This window comes from Schistocerca gregaria, chromosome X, assembly GCF_023897955.1.
Source record: "Schistocerca gregaria isolate iqSchGreg1 chromosome X, iqSchGreg1.2, whole genome shotgun sequence".
Taxonomy (NCBI): Eukaryota; Metazoa; Arthropoda; class Insecta; order Orthoptera; family Acrididae; genus Schistocerca; species Schistocerca gregaria.
In genome coordinates this window covers 183880823-183904513 of record NC_064931.1, presented here as the reverse complement: position 1 = coordinate 183904513, position 23691 = coordinate 183880823, and the positions used below count along the sequence as shown (strand labels likewise).

General features: G+C 43.0%; 1 protein-coding gene across 3 annotated transcripts in view; it reads right to left on the bottom strand.

Moving 5' to 3' along the window:
• Positions 1 to 23691, bottom strand: part of LOC126297831 (HEAT repeat-containing protein 5B) — a 472968-nt gene that overhangs the window by 251993 nt on the left and 197284 nt on the right. The window contains exon 1 of one of the 3 annotated variants that reach the window (XM_049989078.1): positions 1500 to 1805. The exons of 1 other annotated variant lie outside the window; for it this stretch is intronic. In XM_049989078.1, coding sequence (XP_049845035.1) covers positions 1500 to 1516 — 17 coding nt within the window. In that variant the 5' untranslated portion in view covers positions 1517 to 1805. Of the gene's footprint in view, positions 1 to 1499; positions 1806 to 23691 lie in introns of those variants that run through there. One more of the 3 variants, XM_049989076.1, reaches the window with a different exon arrangement.

Genomic DNA, 23691 nt, shown 5'->3' with positions numbered 1-23691 from the left:
GTTCTACGCTGGGCAATAAATGGTGGGACACGATATTGGGAGGTACCCCATGACTGTTGCGCGTCTGTGTATAAGGGTGGAGGGAGACTCGAGAAGAAAATTTCTACCACAACATTATCTTCCTTCCAAGAATTTTAAGACTTTTTGAAAAAGTAGTTGTGACATAGTTGTTTAATACTCTCGATGAACTGTTCAATCGATCTTGAGATACCGTTTATTGCTGCAGCCTTCCCCTACGTTACCTTCCACTACAATCAGTTCGCCCAAAACGACGTCGAACCATAACTAAACTTCTCACAAAACATGAAAATATTCTACAGCGAACGGTGAACAAACACTACTACTGTGCAATAGTGTACTTGTGTCGCCTTTCAAATTGTGTAAGAACGCAGTAAATCTAAAAATGAGTAGGCTGTGATAGCATTTGTGTGAAACGATTGTATCCGTTACGTGCAACGTTGTACTTCACTATTTCACTGGCTGAAATATCAGTTAATGTAGGTTAATTCTTACAGAGAAGAAAACAGCAACCAGCCACTATTAATACTGCTATTTATTTAGGTAAATAGCGCCGTTACCGGTTTCGAACTGGCAAGTTAATCATCAGACGGCTATAGATGCAACATGGGTCAATATTTCTGCAGGGGGCTTCCAAAGACTTGCTGGGTTCTACGCTGGGCAATAGGTGGTCCGACACACAAATGTTATCACAGCCGTCCGATGATGAACTTGCCTATTCGAAACCGGTAACGGCGCTATTTACCTAAATAAATAGTAGTATTAATAGTGGCTGTTTGCTCTCTTCTTCTTTGAAGAATTAACGTACACTCATTGTACACAGCCACGGTCTCACTATGTCAGTTTTAGAGAAAATAGCATATAATATCAGTGTTTTATGGGGATGAAAAGTTCTGAATGTTCGGGTGACGGTTTTTCTGCTATCTATAACATAATGTAGTGGCATGTCCAGTGGATCTACACTCAATAATAATAGTCGATTATTAATTCTAACGAGAGGGAAATAGTTGAAGAGCGTTCCACTTTCATATATCCGTATCTTGTCACAACGAAGACGGTATACATTTCCAAGATTTACAAGGCAAATCATTCAAGTTTAACGGTAAATACTTGACTAGTTGAAATGAATAAGTCTCCTGAACAGTTCTTAATATAAATGATACTGTCGAATAACGACAATAACAAATATTACTTATTCGTAACACCTCGAGCAATAGCATAGCACCACCCAACCCAAACACAGTGTCCCTGGAAATCGAAACAAAAGTCTTAGTGTATAGGAGCGTACGTTCTTGCCAAGAGACTGACCACACAGTTGAGTCACAGTGCAGAAGCTGAATGACTCCAACCCTAAATTTTCACCTTGTGATCTCTGCGCAAAGAAAGTCTCTGCATTTGTAATATCGAAGTGTCGTAAATAGGTCTTTGGATCACTCCAGAAAATATAACTGTGATGGTAAAGCAACAGCAGCCAAACGTACCTGACGTCGCGAAACATCTTCCGGTGCCGGTGACTACGTTTTCCGGAATTACTGAGTTCTGCTGGCCAAGCAATGAAACGCGTCGCAAAGATCCTTTTAACAAACGAGGAGTCACGAAGTACAGCTGCCTCTGCGATTTAGCTCGGCGCTTCACAGCTTGCGACTCAGCTGTTGCATAACGCTGGCGTACGGGCAGCACAACGGAAGTGGGAAGGCGAGCACGTCAGCTCACGAACAGTAGCATCCGGGGAACCGCGCGGCCCAGTTGACGGCGCTGACTGCGGCCGCTTTCTGCTTGCGAACTGCGGGCAGCCGTCGCGCCGTTGCAGAACGCACAGTCGTAATCGTAAACAGTGACCGTCGTCTCCTGGCATGAAGCTACGTCACGAAGGAGAAGTGGGAGGTGGGCGTGGAAGGAGCGCCATGTACAGCAATCGTATTACACAATCTCTTTCGCTCTTCGTCAGTCGCTCCACAGCAGTGTTCTATTCCCACGTGGCCTTTCCCGTCATGTTTTACATGAAGTTAACTATATAGTACAGTTATTTTTGCCTCGCGTAATAACTAACATGGTCGTTTAGTTGTGCTTTCATGCGTCACTTGTAAAGAGTATACTGACTAAGTTTTTGTCTGTTAATTTTAGCTATTTGAGTTGCTTGCGTTTTTAATTTTTGACAGAAGCTAGTGTAATTGTGGGCGATGTAAAATGTGTGTAAAGTCCAATTTTGTAACGAGGGCACCCTAAATATTTTTGCCGTACATAAGGAATGTGTTATCGAGGAAAAACCAGCATGAAATTGATTTTCTCGGTTCAAGACGGTCGTTTCGACACGAATAATGTTCCAAATTGATGAAGAGCTTAGAGGTGGGGTCCTCGTTAGCGTATATTAAAAATGGAAAATGTGACGAACTCTGACCATTGAACTATCACATGAAATTTGCATTCAGTGGGCAAAGTTCAAAAATCTACCTATAGAAACATCATGTTCTAAGAGTTTCGACCAAAACAACTAAAACCTGAGGGTTTGTAAACTTGACGTCACAAAAAATGTCGGGCGTTGAAATTTCAACAGCCTGTCACGTTACGCAGGAGCCACTCTCATTAAGCAATTCTGCTTGTTAAAGAAAAGAACGCTTGCGATTGTATCATTAAAGGGTAACACCTTCTTGACGCTCTGCATAAGACAGCACAATCTAAAAACACGTATGAAAACTATTCCTGACATTTATAGAATTAGAGACGTAGGTAATGCAGATGGCGTAGAAACATATGCGCGGAACAGCGGTAAAAAGAACACCTCGATATTGCAGTACCTAGGATACCTAATGTCTTTCTAACCCGGTGGAATACTCTACAAACTGGAATCCAAGTGTGCGGTGGCAGGATCCGGTTAATCCCCCTCTTATGGAAAATAATTGTGTTACTGTTATTGCGTTGATGAGTTTAATTTGTAGAAACCACGAAGTTGACAGAACAAACATTTTAAGGTCCGTGTGACGTATTTTCGCTTTCAAAAGGGCACAGAATTCATTCCTTTATTACTTACAGTATCACCCAAAGGCTTACGAAGTTCAGGGACTATATTCATTCTACAAGGAAGGGAGTACATGAGGTTGGCAAAATATACATTTCTCATTTTCTGCTACTTCCTACCAGAGAAGTAGAGCTGCCGTTCCACATGTTATGACTTCTTCTTGGCGCTGGTCATTTTTCTCGCATTGTCCGTTTCATCTCTGCCCATACGCCTTCAGTGGGGTTCAGGACTCTACCAGAAGAAGGGCAATCAGGAAGAGAAATCTCATTCTGATGTGCAAACCACTGCTGCATCCTTAATGACATGGGCAGTTCAGACTGATCATGCTGGAAGCAGATTAATGTCTTAGGGATATAGTTATCCCACTGAGGGGGGTAGCAATATTACTTACAGTGCGGAAATTCTGGGCATTAAGTTGAACGTCTACCCTGTGAAGCATTCCAAATCAACGAGAACTAATCTAATCATGAACAGCCATAGATACGCGGCCACTGCCAGATGACTTTCTGATGTATTTGGAGTCTAAGTGGGTACCTTGTGGCCTATACACTCGTACTGGACCACCATTCGGCGAGAAAAAACATTATTCGTTGGAAAATATTAGATTCCGCCAGTCACGATTGACGTTGTCCTCGGTAAAGGCCAACTGGTAGTTAGTGTCCACCACGGAGCTTTGTATTCCGGCCTCCCAAAGCCAACGCCTTAACCGTATCCATCGACCCGACAAACGCAGTATTTCGACTGCACCGACTTGAAATAAGCATTTGCTGTGACGTACTGACACGTTCATTAACCTGGGCCGATCTTTTTACACGCTGAAGTCCAGTTCCCACGCGCCGTCTACATTGTCCAACAACTCAACATTGTTTTTATTAGTCGATGCGCAGTGCGCTCAGGAACGCCACAGCGTGCTCCGGCCTTGAACGCAATAAAACACTTCCTCCACAACAGCGAAGACGCGGTCACAGACAGCGTGCTGCCTACGAGGCAGCGCTCATGAATAAAACAGCTGGACTCAAAGTGAGATGTAGCAGGTATCTGACCAGGAATTTAACGTAATAAGCTATTTTATATATTACGTTCAAGTGCTATTTGGGCACAAGACACCGATGGGGGGCCGAAGTTGAGAGGATATAAATTGCAAATTGGGAATGGAAAGACATACGTTACTGAGAAAAAAATAATTGTTAGCACTGAACGTAAATTTAAGAGTTAAGAAGTCTTGTCTCAAGGCCTGGAGTTTAACACTGTACAGAAAAAATAAACAGTTCAGATAGGAAGAGAATAGAAAGTTTTGAAACGCGCTGCTACAGAAAAATCCTGAAGACTGGTTGGGTAGGTCGGATAACAAATGACATACTGAATCGAATTGGGAACAAAATAAATGTACAGCACAACTTGACTAACAAAAAGGATCGGTTGACTGGGCGTATCCTGTGACATCAAAGAGTCGCCAATTTAATAATCGAAGGACGTGTTGGGGGTAAAAATTGTAGAAGGAGATCAAGGAATGAATTAAGTAGGAAGGTCCTAATGACTGAAGGTTGCAGAAGTTATGAGGAGAACGTCTGCCACACGATACACTATATGCCCAGCCTCGTCTCTCCAAATGCATGCAACAAGTGGAAACAGAACATAAGAGTGCAGTGCACAACTTCCTCATTCTGATAATGGACAGTTATTTCAGTTGCAATAGTTTTCTGTCGTGTTTCATTACAAATAGTTTGTGTTTTTTTGTTAGGATCATCTTTGACTGTCGTACATCATCTTATTTTCCGCGCTTCCGAAGAAAAATTGGAGAAAAAATCCGTCTTACGCATGACAGCTTAGTATTTTGACCATCTTCAGCGACTGTAGTCGTATATGATGAAATAATAAGCAACCAGTTGCACATAAGAAATTTAATTTCTTGACTGGTTTCAGTCAGTTAGAGCCCTTCTTCAGAAAGTTACGCCTATCACATTATTTACGAGTGTCAATAATAACGTGCATAAAGCACATTGCCATGGTCCTAAAAACATTTTTAGGGCCATGGCATTGTGTTGTATGTACTTTATTGTTGACACCTGCAAATAGTGCGATAGGCATAACCTTCTGAAGAAGATCACTAAGTGCCCGAAATCGGTAAAGAAATTAAGGTTCTTGTATGCAAATGGTTGCTTATTATTTCATTATGCATGAGAGCTTGTTTACTTTTAACTTATCAATACATGTTCCAGTACTATTTGTGTTATCTTCAGTGGGTTTTCAGTCGGCCAGTGTGGCCGAGCGGTTCTAGGCGCTTCAGTCTGGAACCGCGCGACCACTTACGGTCGCAGGTTCGAATCCTGCCTCGGGCATGGATGTGTGTGATGTCCTTACGTTAGTTCGGTTTAAGTAGTTCTAAGTTCTAGGGGATTGATGACCTCAGCAGTTAAGTCCTATAGTGCTCAGAGCCATTCGAAACATCCAAATAAAGCATGTGCTGGCAGGTGTAAATATTACAGAACCATCGTTTTAATAAGCCACGACTGCAAATTACTAACACGAATTATTTACAGATGAATGGGAAGACTGGTAGAAACAGTTCTGGGAGAAGATCAATTTGGTTTCTGGAGAAATGTAGGAATTTGCAAAGCAAGCATCCTGGAACACAGACTGGAGCAAAAGGGAAACCTACATTTATACGATTTGTGGACTTATAAAAAGCTTTTAATAAATTTTACTGGAATATGCTCATTGAAATTCTTAAGGTAGCAGAGATGAAATGTGCGGAGCGAAAGGTTATCTACACCAGATTGCAATTGACGATAGTAGCCCTCCCCGCTTGTTATTCAGTACACTGAGCAAGCGATAGAGGAAACCAAGTAAGAATTTGAAAAAGATATTTGAGTTCAGGGTGAAAAAATACAAACATCAAGATTTGCCAATGACATTGTAGACCTGTCAGAGGCGGCATAGGCCTCAGAAGATCAGTTAAACGGAATGAAAAGTGTCGCCAGTTATGTTATGAGATGAATAGCACAGAAGTAAGACAAAATTAATGGGATGTAGTCGATTTATATGAGTCGATGTTGAAGGAATTAAAGTACGAAACGTGACACCGAAACTAATAAACGAGTTTTACTATTTCTGGAGTATTAATAACAGACGATAGCTGATATACGGAGGATGTAGAATTCTGACTTGAAATAGCAAGAGATTTTAGAAACTACCATAAAATTAACTGTTACGAATTCTTTTCTGAAAGATTTTATCTGGCGTGTAGCCTTGTACGGAAGTGGACTGTGGACGATATACAGTAAAGGTAAGAAGAGAATAGATACTTTTTTAATACCGAGCTATACAAAAATGTTGAAGACTGTATGGGTAGATCGCATACCTAATGTCATGAAATGTGTAGCGCAACTTGACTAAAAGAAAGAATCGGTTGATAGGCCACACCAAGAGACATCAAAGGTTTGATTATAATTATCTGATTATGGAGAAAGTGAGATAAAAATTGTTGAGGGAGACCCAGGCTTCGCTTCTGTAAGCACGTTGAAATGGACATGTGTAGCGTCAGTAATGCGGAGATGATGAGGTTTGCACATGACAGGACTCGAGTGGAGAGCTGCCTCAAACCAGTCATCAGACTGAACATTATTTTTATTTAGTTATTTACTTGTGTATTGAACCTGGGACCTATAAACGACGGAGACGCTTCGTCCCCGCCGTAGCCCTCAGTGGTTCACAACCCCACAACAGGCTACAGCACTCCACTCACCCCCATCGCCGCCCCACACCGAACCCAGGGTTACTGTGCGGTAAGACCCTCAGTGGATTCCTGGACAGCTATTGGGACTGTGTTATTAAGGAGGCAGTTGAGATTAAATTAGCGAACAACCTCGTCAATAGGGATGGAGGTTTTTGTTTAAACTCTGTTTGGAATCCGGCTCTCTCCCTTGTCAAAAAACAAAGGGACAGAGTCAATGCTACCTCACCTGCGAATTCGTAGTCTCACTATCGATAGCTCTGACTTTGGTCATCTTTGGTGGCACTAGTGTTCAGTGTGTGTGTTATCTTTCCTGCTTCAGTCCGAGAACCGAGGTTTTAAATTTGTATGTACGCCGCCTGTCCGTTGCAATTTGCCTTGAAAATGGCGAGGTGTTCTCCCGCCGAAATATCGGCGGTCGCTGAAAGTGTTACCTGGCTGAATTACCGGAAGTTATTTGAAAGTTGTATACGCCAGGAGAAATTCAGGTCTCACATTGTTTACCTCTAGGGGGAGGAATTACCGGAAGTTATTTGAAAGTTGTATACGCCAGGAGAAACTCAGGTCTCACATTGTTTACCTCTAGGGGGAGGAAATGTGTCGGTATTTACGTAAGTTGGATAAACTTCGTAGCTGTCGAGTTCGACTGCAATGTGCTTTGTCGTTTCTATTGAGGTGTCGTGATGAAAATCATGTCCCAACATTTGCCAAGGTTGTGCACCATATAAATTCTCCTGCCGCCAATCGCATCAAGCAACGTGCTGGCTTGGCTCTTGTTCGTGAAAGGATTCGTTTTACTTGTCGACGTTTGGATTCTGTTTCCAAAGAATTGTATCGTTTTCATATAATGGTTGCATCGGAATTGTCTGATTTCACTTGTGATTGGTTGGACGGTGCCTCATGGACTCAAGCTGACTGGGAATACAATTCCGTTACTGTCCGGCATTTGGCAAAGTTTGAACGTTTTCATGCCGCGGAGTCTGATGATGTATCTCGACGTTCTGTGATAAATCTCACAGAGAAATATTTTGACGACGCAACCTTATCCATGCTTGGGAAGGGTTAAATTTTGCACCCACTCCGAAGAGTTTGCCGGTAGTTGATTTTATTAGTTCAATTGAACGGGCAGTTTGCAAACTACCTCCTGACGCTGCAGAGGAGGTTAGGAGGGAGGCATGCCGTGTGTTGACTAGGGCTCGTCCACCCAATAGTAATGTAACAGCAGCAGAGATGGCTGCTTTACGCTCTCTCAAAGTTGATCCTGATATTGTTATTTTACCTGCGGACAAGGGCAATGCCACCGTTGTTTTAAATAAACAGGATTAGCTACAAAAGGTGCAACGTTTACTATCTGATTCAGCGTATCGCAGAATCGGATTTGACCCCACAAAAAGTGTTGAGAGAAAGACCAACAACCTCCTAGAGAAAAGTGGTTTGTCGCAGGACACTATAAAGGGTCTTAACACCTATAGTGCTGTTCCCCTTAGGTTATATGCCTTCCGAAGGTTCACAAGGAAGGTGTTCTTTTCCGTCCTATAGTGAGTAACATCGGCACTCTGACATATTGTATAGCCAAACATCTTGCTTCTCTGTTTACTCCACAAGTAGATCGGTGTGAACATCATATCAGGAACTCAGCTGATTTTTTACGTCGTTTGGAGGGATTGCGGTTGAATAACTCTGATATATTAGTGAGTTTCGATGTGGTCTCCTCTTCACTCGGGTTCCTCTGTCTGATTCGTTGCAGTTAATTGAGGCTAGGTTTGGTGCTGAATTAACTAATCTCTTTCGGAATGTGTTGACATCCACTTACTTTTTATTCGATGACCAGTATTACGAGCAGACAGATGGAGTTGCGATGGGTGGTCCGTTGTCTCCTGTGGTTGCAAATTTGTTTATGGAAGACTTTGAGGAACGTGCATTGGAGTCGGCGCCTTTGAAACCCGCCTGTTTCTTTAGATATGTTGACGATACTTTTGTTGTTTGGGCTCATGGTAGGGAGAATTTGAATGCCTTTCTAGAACATCTGAACCCGATCCACCCAAACATTCGTTTTACATGGAGGTAGAAAAGGATGGTTGCCTTCCCTTTCTTGACGTATTGGTTAGGAGGAAGGATGATGGATCATTGGGACATGCAGTCTACAGGAAACGTACTCACACCGACTTGTACTTACAGGCTAATAGTTGTCACCATCCGGCTCAGCGTGAAGGGATACTTCGTACATTGGTACACAAGGCACATGACATTTCTGACGCTGACACTTTGTCAGCTGAGCTGTCCCATCTTGAAGTTACATTTCGTCAAAATGGTTATAGTGATAGAGAGATTGAACGTGCGTTGCGCTATCGACCAACTGTACATCGGGTGATTGATGATAATTCTCAGTCGACACGTAAGTCTACTGCCTTTTTGCCTTACGTAGGAAACACTTCCAGCAAGATCGGTCGTATTTTACGGAAATACGACGTGAAATGTGTTTTCCGACCTCCATCTAAAATCAGAGCGCTTTTGAGTTCTGTTAAGGATGGTCTTGGTCTGCATAAGGCGGGTGTATATCTTATTCCTTGGAGCTGCGGCATGGCATATATTGGTCATACTATCAGGACCATGGAGGACCGATATACTGAGCATAATCGGCACACACGATTACAGCAGCCAAGTAGATCTGCTATTGCCGAACATTGCTTCGATACTGGTCACCCCATGTTATATAATAACACCGAGATATTGGCATGAACGTCTACTTATTGGGACAGTGTTATTAAGGAGGCAGTTGTGATTAAATTAGCGAGCAACCTCGGTAACAGGGATGGAGGTTTTTGTTTGAACTCTGTTTGGAATCCGGCTCTCTCTCCAGTCAAAAAACAGAGGGACAGAGTCAATGCTACCTCACCTGCGAATTCGTAGTCTCACTATCGATAGCTCTGACTTAGGTTATCTTTGGTGGCACTAGTGTTCAGTGTGTGTGTTATCTTTCCTGCTTCAGTCCGAGAACCGAGGTTTTAAATTTGCATGTACGTCGCCTGTCCGTTGCAGTTTGCCTTGAAAACGGCGGGGTACCTCCCGCGAAATATCGGCGGTCGCTGAAAGTGTTACCTTGTTTAATTCCCGAAAGTTGTATACACCAGGCGAAGGCAGTGTTTGCTCAGCAGTCGCTAACATAGTGTAATTGAGGCGGAATAAGAAGAGCCAGCCCGCATTCGCCGAGGCAGATGGAAAACAGCCTTAAAAACCATCCGCAGACTGGCCGGCACACCAGAACTCGACACTATTACGTCGGGCGGATTCGTGCCAGGAACCGGCACGCCTTTCCACTCGGGATGCATCGCGTTAGACCGCGCGGCTAGCCGGACGGGCTAGTTATTTACTTACTTATTGTTGCTTACATTCTCCGCCCCCGACATCTATAATCCAGAATGGGTCGTATTTCCACACAGCTGCAGAAAGATGTATACAGCTATGATTAAAACGCCGGCCGGATTGGCCGAGCGGTTCTAGGCTCTACAGTCTGGAACCGCGCGACCGCTACGGTCGCATGTTCGAATCCTGCCTCGAACGTGGATATGTGTGATGTCCTTAGGTTAGCTAGGTTTAAATAGTTCTAAGTCTAGGAGACTGATGACCTCAGATGTTAAGTCCCATAGTGCTTAGTGCCATTTGAACCATTTTTATGATTAAAACATTCACTCCCTGATTTGTTAAGTTGTTTAAGCATTTACACTAACTGGTGAAATTAAATATGAAATAAAGAGGAAAAACCATCTAAAACCTTAAAACCATGCTACTACGGTTGTTGATCATCTACACTACCACGCAGCAGATGTTTTACTGACAGATCTTATCTTTACCACTGCAACACCAGAGAGTTAAGGAAGCTGTATTCCTCTACATCTATGACGTCTGCTAACATTATTTACGTCTATCAAGCAAGTCATCGATTTCTGGCGACAACACTCTACATCTCTACAAAAACCCGAATGCAGGAAATCAATAACATGCCCAAACAATCCCGAACCCACAGCGCGTCTCAGTCCTGAGATGGGACCACAAGTGAGCTAGCACCTTCATCTCAAGTCCTAGTGAGGTCAACTAGGGATACTTAGGGATCTTCCCCCTTCCCTCAACCCTCGTAGCCGCCTCATGCTGTTGGTTCTGCCATAGCTGAAACGTTGTTGGCCACATATCCACTGCTTCCGATCGTCCTCTGAGTAGGAGTTAATTCTCGCGTCGGTGAATCCTCAGTGATATTCACTGCACTCATAGCGTTCACTTCAGCTATTGAGTTTATTTTCTAAATATTTTGTAAGATGCCTTATCCGTTGCGCCGTTTATCAGGTGCTATTAGTCTTTCAGAATGTTGTTTAGTGTTCCAATGCATACTAAACTGACAGAAAAAAATCACAACACAAGTAAAGAGGAAAAACCACCCACAACCCTACATCTACATCTACATCCATACTCCGCAAGCCACCTGACGGTGTGTGGCGGAGGGTACCTTGAGTACCTCTATCGGTTCTCCCTTCTATTCCAGTCTCGTATTGTTTGTGGAAAAAAGGATTGTCGGTATTCCTCTGTGTGGGCTCTAATCTCTCTGATTTTATGCTCATGTTATCTTCGTGAGATATAAGTAGGAGGGAGCAATATACTGCTTGACTCCTCGGTGAAGGTGCGTCTCTCTTGCAGAGTCTTCCGCTGGAGTTTATCTATAATCTCCGTAACGCTTTCACGATTACTAAATGATCCTGTAACGAAGTGCGCTGCTCTCCGTTGGATCTTCTCTATTTCTTCTATCAACCGCATCTGGTACGGATCCCACACCGGTGAGCAGTATTCAAGCAGTGGGCGAACAAGTGTACTGCAACCTACTTTCTTTGTTTTCAGATTGCATTTCCTTAGGATTCTTGCAATGAATTTCATTCTGGCATCTGCTTTACCTCCGATTAATTCTATATGGTCATTCCATTTTAAATCACTCTTAATGCCTACTCCCAGATGCTATATTGTACCTAAATGGTAAAGGATATTTCTTTCTATGTATTCGCAGCACATTAGACTTGTCTACAGTGAGAGTCAATTGCCATACCCTGCACCATGCGTCAATTCGTTGCAGATCCTCTTGCATTTCAGTACAATTTTTCATTGTTACAATCTCTCGATATACTACAGCATCATACGCAAAAAGCCTCAGTGAACTTCCGATGTTATCCACAACGTCATTTATATATATATATTGTGAATAACAACGGTCGTACAACACTCGCCGGCCGGGGTGGCCGAGCGGTTCTAGATGCTACAGTCTGGAACCGCGCGACCGCTACGGTCGCAGGTTTGAATCGTGCCTCGGGCATGGATGTGTGTGATGTTCTTAGGTTAGCTAGGTATAAGTAGTTCTAAGTTCTTTGGGACTGATGACCTCAGAAGTTAAGTCCCATAGTGCTCAGAGCCATTTGAACCATTTTTGAACGACACTCCCCTGCGGCATACCTGAAATCACTTTTACTTCGGAAGACTTCTCTCCACTGAGAATGGCATGAGAATGAGCGTTGTTTTGGATTTGTCAGCAGTCACTTGAATTCAACGAAATAGGAATTGCTCATCTCGTCTCCCAGTGGGATAATGTCTTAATGTATGACGAAATTACTTGCCAATGGAACCATTCTATGGTCTCACCGTGGTGGGTGTTTAGTTTTCATTGGACTGCCACTCATAAATGAGTTGTCTGAAGTTACAACAAACAGTCAACCACGCTCTAGAAAACATGTACAAAGCGGAACAATCAGAGAACTACAACAGCAAAATATTATCGCATGAGCTCTAACATAACTCCAAAAAATTCAGTCATGTGATAAGGCTGTCAATGTCACATAACAGTGCCCAGACACCTGAAAGAATCTATGTTAAGTTCTGCTCCACGGCAGATCCATTGAGTAGAGACGCGTTACTTGTCACTGGCAAAGAGCACAAGTCACATCTACATAAAAAGGAAGCAGAACCTAGGTGCTGCAGTTGTGATCATCTAAACTACCATCGGAGCAGAAGATTTACTGGCATATCCTGAATTTAATCACTGCCACACCGGAGGGTAAAGTAAGTTACATGACTCAGGAAGCCCCTGTTGGAGTTGTGCGACATAAACGAAAATTGGTAGGCGTGTTTCTTCATCTGAAAAATGATGTCTCTTCAAATTTAGCGCCAGTCGCGTTAGAGTGGCGCTAGTAGCGCCACTATGAGGATGCCTATCAGGTCTGCTTTAAATACACGCTGTAACGGTCGCGAGCGTTAGTTACCTTTGAGATCTGACGTGGTGAGCTGATGTTAGTAAAGAATGCCTTTAAGGCGACAAAGCCGTCCATTATCAACACCTCACCGAGTTTGTACCAGGTCGTGTGGTAGGGCTATGAGAAGCTGGATGTTGTTCTGCTATACTGTAGAAAGACGTGGCAGGAATGCAGCCAATGTTCATGACTGCTGGCAGCGGTGTTCACGGACGCAAGAAGATCGGGTTCTGGATAGCCACGTGGCACTACCGAGAGGGACAACCATTGCGTTCGGCGTGGGGCCCGGGCGCAGCGTACTGTATCTGCAGCAGTGTTGGCACCAAAGTGACACAATGAACTGCTAAAATTCGTTACTTCAAGGGAAGACGCTAGCCAGATGCCTTGTAGCGTATCTGACCCAAAATCACCGTCATTTGCGACTACAGTGGTGTCAAGCGAGAGCTTACTGGAGGGCTGGGTAGAGCTCTGTTGTGTTTTCCGATGAGAGCTGGTTCTGCCTCTGCGGAGGCCAGTTGAATGCTTGCAGCCGATCTGCCTGCGTGCTAGACACACTGGACCTACACCTGGAGTTACAGTCCAGTCGTATGACAGCAGGACCCTGACTGTTGATGTTGATGATGATGATGATGATGATGATGATGATGATAAGACTGCCTTAAACTTAGTTTCTCCAATGTTTGGTAGCATACTGGGCAAAATGTTTGCACCAGCGACCTCGATTAGCTGGTAGGTTTTCAGCTTCCTCCCAGTTCATGTGCATGCATTAGAGTGTCTTTGCAAAAGTTCGTTTCCATGAGTTACGAGGTCTTCCTCTACTTCTGTATTCCTTCGTTGGTTTCCACAACCATACCGATTTGAAGAGTCTTACATCTTTCATGCATAGCATGCCTTGCACGCTTTGGTCTTCTTTCATCAACGATTCTGTGTACGTAGAGCATGTCTTCTCAGCACGTCATCATTTGAAACTTGTTCGTGGTAATTAATCATCAAAATTCGCCTCAAGCATCATTGGTAAAAAAACACTGAACTTGTGTGCTTATTTTGCTGACATTTTCAAGGCCTCGTATGCGTATATGGCCATCAGCAGGATGATAAAGGAATACAGCTGAAACCTTTTCAACGTACTTACAGAATCCAATTTCCATTTGGGTCGCATTCGTTGGAAGACTGTACAAGATATCCCAATGGTTCTGCCCCTGATGCTCGCTTCTACTTCCCCGTTCTCAATACTTAAGTTTTCTGAGATATGGAAATTGGTCAGTATCTCCTACACCAGGGCTTAACAACTGGCCGGTTTTGAGCTCGAGTACTCGCGTCTGCTCAGGCACGTGCTCGCGAGCAGGTGCAAGGTCGCGGAGTAGGGAGGGGAGGGAGGGGAAATGCTCGCGCACGTTTGAATAGGGGCGCAGCGTGTCTGTTGAATTCGCGCCGACTTTGTAACGTTTAGGTCTAACATAAGAGTCGCGACACTCACTGCTGTAAAAGTTGTTACCGTTTGACAGATGGAGCGACACTAGCGCTCCAAGCGGCAGGTAAGGTGAACGGCAGACGAGTCATAAGCATATTGTTTGTTTGCATCCTTTTCCTACGTAATTTCCGAATTATTCGAGTGAGTTTCTTGCCTCGAAGAGTTTGTGTAGTATCAGAAGGCATATATGTTTCTAAAAATGATGCTAAAATAAGCGCAAGTGTGGACAAAAACCATGAATAGAGTGACAAGCTACAACACATTCGTGAAGAAACACTTGTGACATTGGACAGAATTGCAGCTTACCACGTTGATATGAAAAGAATATAAACACACAGATTCACATTTAAGAAGCACAGACATTTACCTCTACATGCAAAAGCGATGGACAGCTCGTTTATGGTTCTGTAGGCCTACTGTGTTTGTCATTGTCGCTTGTTGCAAGTACGACCTTCATCTTTATATTATTCTAAGTGGGACAAGCAACTGACAAATAGTGGGAGAAATATGCCGAAAACATTATAATGAGCTGATTACATTACATATCACGAAAAACCAAATATTTGAATAATTTTCAAACAATCTGTCTGTAGGCACTTTCCTTGTCCCATAATAGTTTCGCTGGAAGTCTAGCGATCTGCACATTCTGACACTTCACACGCTTTTGTAAGACACGAACAGCTGCACTTAATCTAACCACTTCATCGTCAAAGCAGGTCTGTGTTGACGATTCTCACGAATCTGGCACTAATACATGGAGAGTTGAACTGGCTGCTTTTGCGTCATAGGACTGATTTACAGCTTTAGATTGACTGTCGAAACTTTGTGGCAGTTTTCTCTTCATCGTCAGTTGAGGTGGCTTATTTGGAATGTCAAACAGTGTGAGTACTGCATTCCACACGAGTTTGTTATTGTCTGCGCTCATGAACTGGTTTTGTTCGAAATGTAGCAAACAAAACCTAATATTATTATACAGGTAAACCGGGTCTTTCTTCATAGGGTCTTGTCGTCTGCTATTAACTAGCCATTTTTTGCTCCTAAAACGAAACATTCATCATTTATACACATACATTTGCAAGTGAATTCTGACGATACCCTTTAGTAACATGATGGTATATACCTCTCAGGATCTTTAGGAAACCTAAAAAGGCGGCTGTGGTGTCTTCTGCCTATTGCTGTTGCAATTTATTGCGCAACAAACGCTCCCGATGGTAAAAACCATTGTATAAATCAAAATAAACAATCACTATTCGGTTTCACGATCGCGCTGAACTCACAGTTCAACCTAGCGCTGGTGGCGCTGAAGGCAACAAAATCGAGGCGAAGTGTCGCGACTGTTATGTTAGACTGTGGTACTACGATCAGCTCTAACAGTCACTTCGCTGGTTAAGAATCATGTCAAGTCGCCGTTGTGTAACCCCAACCATGCTTTCGCAATTCAACCCCCATTGGGAGGACTTGCATCTGCTTAAAGAAAAAGATGGTGTTGCAAAATGTTAAGTTTGTCACAAAACGCTGAATTCTTTTAGGAAATTTAATTTGCAGCGACATTATATGTCGTACCGCGCGAAAGACTACGGAAGTGGAAAATGTGATGGACCAGATCGTGCACAGGAAGTTATTAAACTTAAAAGGAAGCTATCCGAAGAAGATCTATACGACGAAGAAAAATCAACTCAGGCAGCTCTCAGCGCGAGTTACAAAATTGCTTTGCTTTTAGCAAAATCCCTGCGCCCCTTCACTGATGGCGATTTAATAAAAGAATGTTTGGTAGTTGCAGCGGAACATTTGTGTCCATCTCAAGCTGAACAGTTTCGTATTGTGCCATTATCTAACATGATCATTATGCATACAGGACATGGCAGACGACGACCAAAGCCAGCTTGCAAATATCTGTAAAGATTTTATGGCGTATTCTCTAGCTCTAGACGAAAGTGTTGATATCACTGGAACAGCGCAGCTTCCCATTTTTATTAGAGGTGTTAATAGAGATCTTCAGGTGAGATAGGAGCTCTTCGATGTAGTAGCCATGAAGAACACTACAACCGGAGATATTTTATGTAGTGTTGAAGAAAGTGTTGAAAATATAGGATTGTAGTGGAAATCTTTAGTTTCAGTGTCTACAGACTGTGCACCAGCGATGACAGGGAAAAAATCAGATTTCGTTGCGCTGTTGAAGGAGAAAATGCAAAAACTGACCGTGCCGAATGAAATAAGGGGCGTCCACTGAGTGAACCACCAGGAAAACTTATGTGCAAAGAGTATCACTCTAAAACATGTGATGAGTGTTATTGTTCGTACAGCCAATTATATAAGGAAGCATGGGCTACAACACAGGCAATTTAAAAGCTTTCTTGAGGATGTAGAAAGCCACTATGGTAGCCTGTCTTATTACAGCGAGGTCCGCTGGCTTAGTCGTGGCGAATTATTAAATCTATTTATTTTTGCTTATTATATGAGATAAATATGTTCATAGAAATAAATAACATATGTGTTCCTGAATTGAAAGAGCCTTCATGGAAATGTGATCTCTCGTTCTTAGCAGATTTAACTAGCCATCTGAATGCTTTGAACATTTCACTACAAGGTAAAGATCTGCAAATTACTCATTTCATATATCGAATACGAGCTTTTAAAATGAAATTGACACTTTGGGTGAGGCAGCAGGAAACAGGAAATCTAGCTCATTTTCCTAAATTATCATCCATGAAAGACGTTCAGAGAGACTGTGAACGTTTTTCACATTGTTTAGTTGCCCTTAAGATCTGACAGCACTAGACAGTGATTTTGATCTGTTCTCCTCTCCATATTCAGCGAATATTGAAGAGATTCGTCCTGAGCTGCAACTAGAAATTATTGACCTGCAGTGTGACAGAGAGTACAGTGACAAATTTCAGAACAAGAAAAACATTTTGGAATTCTACAGACACTTCCCTCAGGATAGATTTCCTCGTTTGCACAAACTGGCGCCTACAATAATATCAATGTTCGGTTCCACTTATGTTTGTGAACAACTGTTCTCTACAATGAAATGTAACAAGACGCACCTGAGAAACGCATTGTGTGGTCGAAATTTAAACTGCACGCTGCACCTACAATGCACAAGAACAATTACTCCGATCATAGACGCAATTGTAAAGGGCAAAAAGTACAAGATAACCGAGAATACCACACTTTAGTGACACCTTTTATTGTGTAACAGTTCACAAATTAATACGAATGTAGAGGCATTCACTAAAAAAAAAAAAAAAAAAAAAAAAAAAAAAAAAAAAAAAAAAAAAAATGGTTCACATGTCTCTGAGCACTATGGGACTTAACATCTGAGGTCATCAGTCCACTAGAACTTAGCACTACTTAAACCTAACTAACCTAAGGACATCACACACATTTATGCCCGAGGCAGGATTCGAACCTGCGACCGTAGCTGCAGCGCGGTTCCGGACTGCAGCGCCTAGAACCGCGTGGCCACCGAGGTCGGCCATACACTAAGCTGATAAAGTAGTGTGGCACGTGTACATTCTCCTTTATTTGTTTTATTTGTCGCAGTAATAATTCGTGAGTGATATCCCTGCATGTGGCTGCGGATTTACATTGACTGGCGGCAGCTGTTGTGTGCCCCACGTGACTCTCCCCACTGTCCGGTCTGGTCCGGTAGTGGGGGTAGCGTGCTCGCGCTGCTCCGTGCTCGCGCCTTGCTGCTCACAGCTTGCTCCGCGAGCTAGTATGTTGTGAAGCCATGTCCTACACGGTTCAGTCATGTTAATGTGACCATAGCCTATGTTTCAAGTCAACGTGCAATAACCACCCAGAGACGGCATGCGGCAGCACTAGCAGTGGGGAGTACATAAAGCGTGTTGAGGGGACGCGGAAAACAGTGCAGTAGTTGTAATGCGAAAACGGAGCGATTTATCTCATGTCCAAAAGGGCTTTATCATTCACTTTCGAGCCAAGCGTACAAGCATTTCCCAAACGGCTAATTTTGCAAACTGTTCGTACGCCACTGTGGTTTCAGTATACCGCGCATGCAAAATAGCGCTATCCAAAATTGGCATTAAGGTATCTGTGGCGCACCACAGGACATATATAACATGGGTGAATGACAGATGCGGAGATGTGTACAGGTGAATAGTCGTGTACCTATTGAGCAAGTGACCGCCCAAATGAACCAAGGGGCCACCAACGGTATCTCCTTAACGACCGTTAAGCGTTCCACAGAATGCACGTGATTCATGCAACCATGCCGACTGCTGTTAGTCGGCGACGAAGGCTGGAATTTGCACGTCAATACCGCAACTGGACGCCTTTTCGCATGAATCACGTATTATGCTCCTTCGGACAGGTCGCCGTTGGCGTGTACAGCGTGAAACGTCTGAAAGCAAACACCCTGCATTCGTTATGATCTGGGAAATGTTTTCATGGCATTCCCTGGGCGATCTCGTTATTTAGGAAAGGAACAATGGATCAACACAAGTATGCATCTATGCCTGGGGGCAACGTCTACCCGAACATGAAGTTTGACTTTCTTTGGCGCGATGGTATCAATCAGCAGGACAATGCAACATATCACACAGCTCACAGTGTACATGGGTGGTTCCAAGAGCACCGGGTGTTGTAGGTTCGACACACAACACAACCAAGACTATTAGTACAACTTTATTAGACTGTGGTACGCCACTCACCGTAACATACACTGAACACAATAAGGCAAATGTGCTAAGTCCGAGAGATGGCACCACCGGCCCGTATCGAGGTGTGTTAAGTTAGTAGCATCTTTCGAAAGAACGCACACCAAGTTTCATCCATATTGATATATTTCATTATGTTTGGCATTCGTGTGAGTCAAGGAAGTCTAGTGCTTGTCAAAAAATTGACGAAAAAGAATTTTGTGTTCTGATTAAACATTACTTTATGAAAGGCAAAACACCTCAGACGACTAAACATTACGGTGACTCTGCACCTTCGGTTAGAACAGTTTATAAGCGGTTTCAAAATTTTGGGAGTGGCCACATGGGCACAAGTGATGAACATTGTGGGCGCCCTGTGGAAGTTACAACTCCAGAAATCATTGATAAAATCCACGATATGGTGATGGATGACAGAAGAGTTAAGGTGCATGAGATTGCCAGCGCTGCGGGCATCTCGAATGAACGGGTACATAATATTTTGCATAAATATTTGGACATGAGAAAGCTACCCGCAAGATGGGATCCGCGATTGCTCACGCTTGACCAAAAACGGAATCGTGTAAAGTGTTGCAAGGATTGTTTGCAGCTGTTGAGGAAGAATCCGCAGGACTTTAAGCTTCGTTTCGTCACTGTGGATGAAACATGGATACATTACTATACTCCTGAGACCAAACAACAATCTCAACAGTGGGTTACCAAGGGAGAATCTGCACCAAAAAAGACCATTCCGTCGGCCGGAAAGGTTATGGTGACTGTCTTTTGAGATTCGCAAGGGATAATCCTCATCGACTATCTGGAAAAGGGTAAAACTATTACTGGTGAATATTATTCATCGTTATTGGACCGTCTGAAAACCGAGCTGCAAGAAAAACGCCGCCGCTTGGACCGCAAAAAGTTCTATTCCATCACGACAATGCACCAGCACACACCTCAGAAGTTGTGGTCACAAAATTAATGGAAACAGGATTCCATCTCGTTTCACATCCCCCTATTATCCAGACTTGGCTCCCTCGGACTACTATTTGTTTCACAATTTGAAGAAATGGCTGATGGGACAAAGATTTTATTCAAACAAGGAGGTTATTGCAGCAACTAATAGCTATTTTGCAGACTTGAACAATTCCTACTATTCGGAAGGGATCAACAAATTAGAACAGCGTTGGACGAAGTGTGGAAGTCTAAAAGGAGACTATGTCGAAAAATAATAAAGGTTTACCCCAAACACGTAAGTAGTTTTTATTTTTGCACGGACTTTTCAAACGTCCCTCGTAGCACGGCAGCGTTTAAATAGGCGCTCGCTCATGGGGGGCGTTGTCGGAAGTTCCCAGCACTGCTCTTTCGTGGCGCACTGCCACGAATGACAACACACTGCCAATGCGCGCGGCTTTCAAGTTTGCGCGCATTAGTCCACTGGGATGCGTTTGCCCTACTCCCCAGACCTCCAAACTCCTCGGATTTAAACCTAATGTCGAATGTGTGGGACCACCTCTATCGTGCTGTTCGCGCCATCGATCCTCGACAGTGAAATCTAGCGCAGCTACCCACGGCACTAGAACCGGCATGGCTCCACGTTCCTGTCGGCACCTTTCAGAACCTCACTGACTATCTTCCTGCACGCCTCACAGCTGTCTGTGGCTGCAATATGTGGCTATTCAGGCTTTTAACAGGTGGTTACATTAATGTGACTGGACACTGTACTACCTTCTGTCGTACTATAATTACAGAAGATACATGTCCAGTTTTTATGCACATTAATTTCGTCTTGCCAACATTTATTTTGAGCCCTACAGAACTGGCCAGGCTACCCAGACAGGTGGTCAGTAGTTGAAAATTTTTTGGTCGTTCTACCAGACTTAGAGAAAAGTTTTGACAATATTGACTGGAATACTCTCTTTCAAATTCTGAAGGTGGCGAGGGTAAAATACAGGAAGCGAAAGGCTATTTACAATTTGTACGGAAACCAGATGGCAGTTATAAGAGTCGATGGCACGAAAGGGAAGCAGTGGTTGGGAAGGGAGTGAGACAGGGTTGTAGCTTTTCCCCAATGTTATTCAATCTGTATAATGAGCAAGCAGTAAATGAAACAAAAGAAAAATTTGGAGTACGTATTGAAATCCATGGAGAAGAAATAAAAACTTTGAGGTTCGCCGATGACATTGTAATTCTGTCACAGACAGCAAAGGATATGGAAGAGCAGTTGAACGGAATGGGCAGTGTCTTGAAAGGAGAATATAAGATGAACATCAACAAAAGCAAAACGAGAATAATGGAACGTAATCGAATTAAATCGGGTAATGCTGCGGAAATTAGATTAGGAAATGGGACGCTTCAAGGAGTAAATGAGTTGTGTTATTTTGAGAGCAAAATAATTGATGATGGTCGAAGTAGAGAGGATATAAAATGTTGACTGGCAATGGCAAGGAAAGCGTTTCTGAAGAAGAGAAATTTGTTAACATCGAGTATAGATTTAAGCGTAAGGAAGTCATTTTGTATGGAGTGTAGCCATGTATGGAAGTGAAACATGACCGATAAACAGTTTAGACAAGAAGAGAATAGAAGTTTTCGAAATATGGTGCTACAGAAGAATGCTGAAGATGGGATGGGCAGATCTCATAACTAATGAGCAGGTATTTAATAGAATTGGAGACAAGAGAAATTTGTGGCACAACTTGACCAGAAGAAGGGATCGGTTGGTAGGACATGTTCTGAGGCATCAAGGGATCACCAATTTAGTATTGGAGGGCAGCGTGGAGGGTAAAAACCGTAGAGGGAGACCAAGAGATGAATACACTAAGCAGATTCAGAATGATGTAGGTTGCAGTAGGTACTGGGAGATGAAGAACCTTGCACACGATAGAGTAGCATGGAGAGCTGCATCAAACCAGTCTCTGGACTGAAGACCACAACAACTACAAACCAGAAGAATACTGTCATGAGTAGAATCCAGATCCGTAGGCCTAGACTGTTCATTTTTACGTATGCCTACGTTGGTGAGGTCCATAGTTTTCCTCATTACGAAATCTACGATTAATATGAAAATGAATGGTGACAAAATGTATTCTTGTCTGTGGCATATCAGAATAATAAAGAAAGGGGTGTGCTCATCTTCTGTTCTTATACAGCAATTCGAGTCTAGATGCAGTCAAAAGTTTTTTAAAAATCAACGAAGTGTAGATGCAGTGCACAGTTGAATTCTATGCAGTATTCTATTACATTTCGCAAAACAAGTATTTGTTTGGAGAAGGATCTCCCATTTAAAAATCCAGCCTTTTCTCCTCGTAATCGTATCAGTTGCTTCTCGTATCCTTTTTAGAAAAACGAGGCAAAAGGCTTTGCCTGGTACCAATGGCAGTGTGATACCTCTCCAGTTTGTACATTCGGGTAGGCTTTCTTTCTTTGGTAGTTTAACAATGAAGCGACCTGTCTCGTCTTCTGGAACTTGCCCTGTTTGCCAATAGGTATTGCACAGTTTAATAAGGTGATAAATTAAGTCTGGACCTCAAAATCTCAGAATTTCAGCTGAGATTTCATCCAAACCAGCTGCTTTATTTTTTAGAGTGTTCTCATTGCGGCATACACCTCTGTTTCCCTGATATCACAAAATTCCGTCTCCGTTCGAATGAACGGTCTAGTGTTAACCATTACTCCATTTCTCCACTGCAAGAAAGCGAAGCGCCGATTTGGCGACGAAGTCTGCAGTACTTATACGGGCTAGAAATGATACAAATTCGTCCGAAGTCCCTCTAGTAATAGAAATCTATAATAAGCGAAACATGCCTGTAAATTTTAATATTATTGGAATAAGCGAAATATTTTGCATACTATGCTGGACATTTACATGGCCACACCTTCGTATACGCAATGAGTTGCACAGAAACTATGTGGTTCAAAAGACGGCAACGGAGTTACTTAGAAGCCACCATAATGTAACTAATGTTTAGAATGAAAAAGTATCACAACGCCGCTGGTTTATCTGATTTTGTAGAAGCTTAAACATAAGATTTTGCAGGTCAATTGACACGTACAAATGCCTACGTCAAGTAAACAACACTGTAATTAAAATTTTACGTTACATGACTTCCTAGTATTATCACAGCTTTAAGCAATGATTTACATTTCAGAGATGTTTCCTAAGTTAACACAGAAGAAGATCAACATTTTCAAGGACGGTGAATCGCCAGCATTCTGAATTTTCGCAGCATGCTCAGCCGTGGACTATTTTGAGATGGTCAGAGACATTCAGGTATCCCTCATTTCACACTACGTGAGATGCTTGTGACGTCATTATGACGTGTAGACACTGTACCGAAGATGACAGAAGCCTTGTAGCGGCTTTATGTGGTCCTTCGAGACTTTAAACTGCAGTAGCCATTCTAGCATACAAATTAAACGAGCAGCTAGCTCATTAGTAGCAGGGGGTTGGGGTTACGAGGACGCTTTTGACATCAAATTGATACGCAAATTAATTAAACTGATCAATTAATCACACC